Genomic DNA, 2,101 nt, shown 5'->3' on the forward strand with positions numbered 1-2,101 from the left:
GGGGAGAGCTTGTGGTGGTACTTGTTGCTCTGGACGAGGCGGAGAACTAGGCCTCCAACGTTGAAGGCCTGACCCCGCACTCGACGGCTATGGTATCATCGTAGCGCTTGCTGGTACTTGGCCGAGCGGAGGAGGGCAATGTCACATGCCTTGTCCAGCTGGTCCATGGCATCCTTGAGGGATGCCTCGGTGCCCTGCTCATCATACGCCCTAACCCTTGGTGCTCCATAGTCAAGGTCGGTTGGAAGGATAGCCTCAGAACCATAGACCATGAAGAACGGCGTGTAGCCGATGGCCCAGCTAGGGGTCATCCTCAAGCTCTAGAGCACCGAGGGAAGTTTGGCGATCCATCGAGCACCAAACTTGTTCAACTAGTTGAAGATCCTAGGCTTGAGGCCCTATAGGACCATGCCGTTTGCATGTTTGACCTGCCCGTTCGTTCGAGGGTGCACTACAGAAGCCCAGTCAACGCGGATGTGATATTCATCGTAGAACCGGAGGAACTTCTTGCTGATGAACTGCGTGCCATTGTCCGTGATGATGGAGTTTGAGACCCCAAAGCGATGGATGATGTCAAGGAAGAACAGCACGGCCTGCTCGGACTTGATCGCGAAGATCGACTGGGCCTCTATCCACTTTGTGAACTTGTCTATGGTGACAAGCAAGTGGGTGTAGCCTCCGGGCGCTTTCTTGAGAGGTCTGACCATATCGAGCCCCCAGACCACGAATGGCCACGTGATGGGGATCGTCTAGAGCGCTTGGGCCGGTAGGTGAGTCTGCCGAGCATAGTACTGGCACCCTTCATAGGTGCGCACGATCTGCTCGGTGTCGGCTACTGTAGTTGGCCAGTAGAAGCCTTATCGAAATGCATTTCTAACCAGGGTTCTAGGTACGGCGTGGTGACCGTAGACCCCACCGTGGATATCGCTCAGCAACCGCTTCCCCCATTTGATGGGGATGTAGTGCTACAAGATCCCGGTGTGACTTCGCTTGTAGAGTTCGCTCTCCACAAGAACAAAGGACTTGGCACGATGTGCGAGCCGTCGAGCCTCTGTCTTGTCCATCGGCAGCGCATCATGGAGGAGGTAGTCGAGGTAGGGCGTCCACCAATAGACCAGAGGGTCAGGCTTTGTCGCTGGGTCCTCTTCAAGCTCCATGACTTTAGGACTGGATGGAGCCATCGGTTGGTCAGCCCCCAAGCTTAGAATAGGTGGACCGTCATTGGTTTGTTTTGACCCCTCATAGCAAACTAAGGGCTTATGTTGGTCGCTGTCAAAGACACCCATTGGCACCAGCTCCTGGCCAGATGCCACCTTTGCTAGCACGTCGGCTTCCTCATTGAGGCATGTTAGGATGTGGTTGAGCTCGAGTCCGTCGAACTTGTCCTCTAGCTGGTGGAGTTCTTGGCAGTATGCAGCCATCTTCGTGTCGTGGCAGCTTGACTCCTTCATGACTTGGTCGACGACCAGCTGGGAGTCGCCCCAAAACATCAAGGTGTCGAATGCCCAACTCGATGGCAATGCATAGGCCATTAACGAGCGCCTAATATTCAGCCACATTGTTGGAGGAGGGGCAATGGAGGTGAACCATGTACCTTAGGTGTACCCCGAGGGGTGACACGAAGACTAGACCCACGCCAGCGCCTTTCTTCATCAGCGATCCATCAAAGTATGTCGTCCAGTACTCTTGGTTCCAACCGCTGGTGGCATTTGGACCTCGGTCCACTCTATGACGAAATCAGCCAATAGGATTTGATGGCCATTCGGGAGGCATACGCAATGCCCTAGCCCATCAACTCGAGTGCCCACTTCGCTATTCTCCCTGTGGCATCCTAGTTTTGGATGACCTCGCTGAGGGGGAAGGATGTCATGACTGTCATAGGATGTGACTCGAAGTAGTGGCATAATGAAGTACACAGGGCACTGTACTTTGAGGGCGTGCCCCTCTTCTTCTCGCTCCACTACTAGGGCTATGCTGACCACCTTCATGGTGGACGCAACGTAGAGCAGAAGGGGTTCTCCATCGGTAGGCGAAACTAGGATCGAAGCCTTTGTCAGAAGTTGCTTGACCATGTCAAGTGCCTCCTGGGCCTCATACATCC

The 2,101-nt window shown here is 54.4% G+C and overlaps 1 protein-coding gene across 1 annotated transcript; it reads right to left on the reverse strand.

Annotated features, from left to right (window-relative positions):
• Positions 1 to 965: 965 nt before the first annotated feature.
• Positions 966 to 1,532, reverse strand: LOC136523191 (uncharacterized). Its single transcript, XM_066516958.1, has one exon. The coding sequence runs from the start codon at positions 1,530 to 1,532 to the stop codon at positions 966 to 968; it is 567 nt and encodes a 188-aa protein (XP_066373055.1).
• Between the last annotated feature and the right edge of the window lie 569 nt (positions 1,533 to 2,101).

This window comes from Miscanthus floridulus, chromosome 18 (assembly GCF_019320115.1).
Source record: "Miscanthus floridulus cultivar M001 chromosome 18, ASM1932011v1, whole genome shotgun sequence".
Taxonomy (NCBI): domain Eukaryota; kingdom Viridiplantae; phylum Streptophyta; class Magnoliopsida; order Poales; family Poaceae; genus Miscanthus; species Miscanthus floridulus.

Bases quoted from the DNA above. Each gene is read 5' to 3' on its own strand.
- LOC136523191 (XM_066516958.1), bottom strand. From the start codon at position 1,532: ATGGCCTATGCATTGCCATCGAGTTGGGCATTCGACACCTTGATGTTT.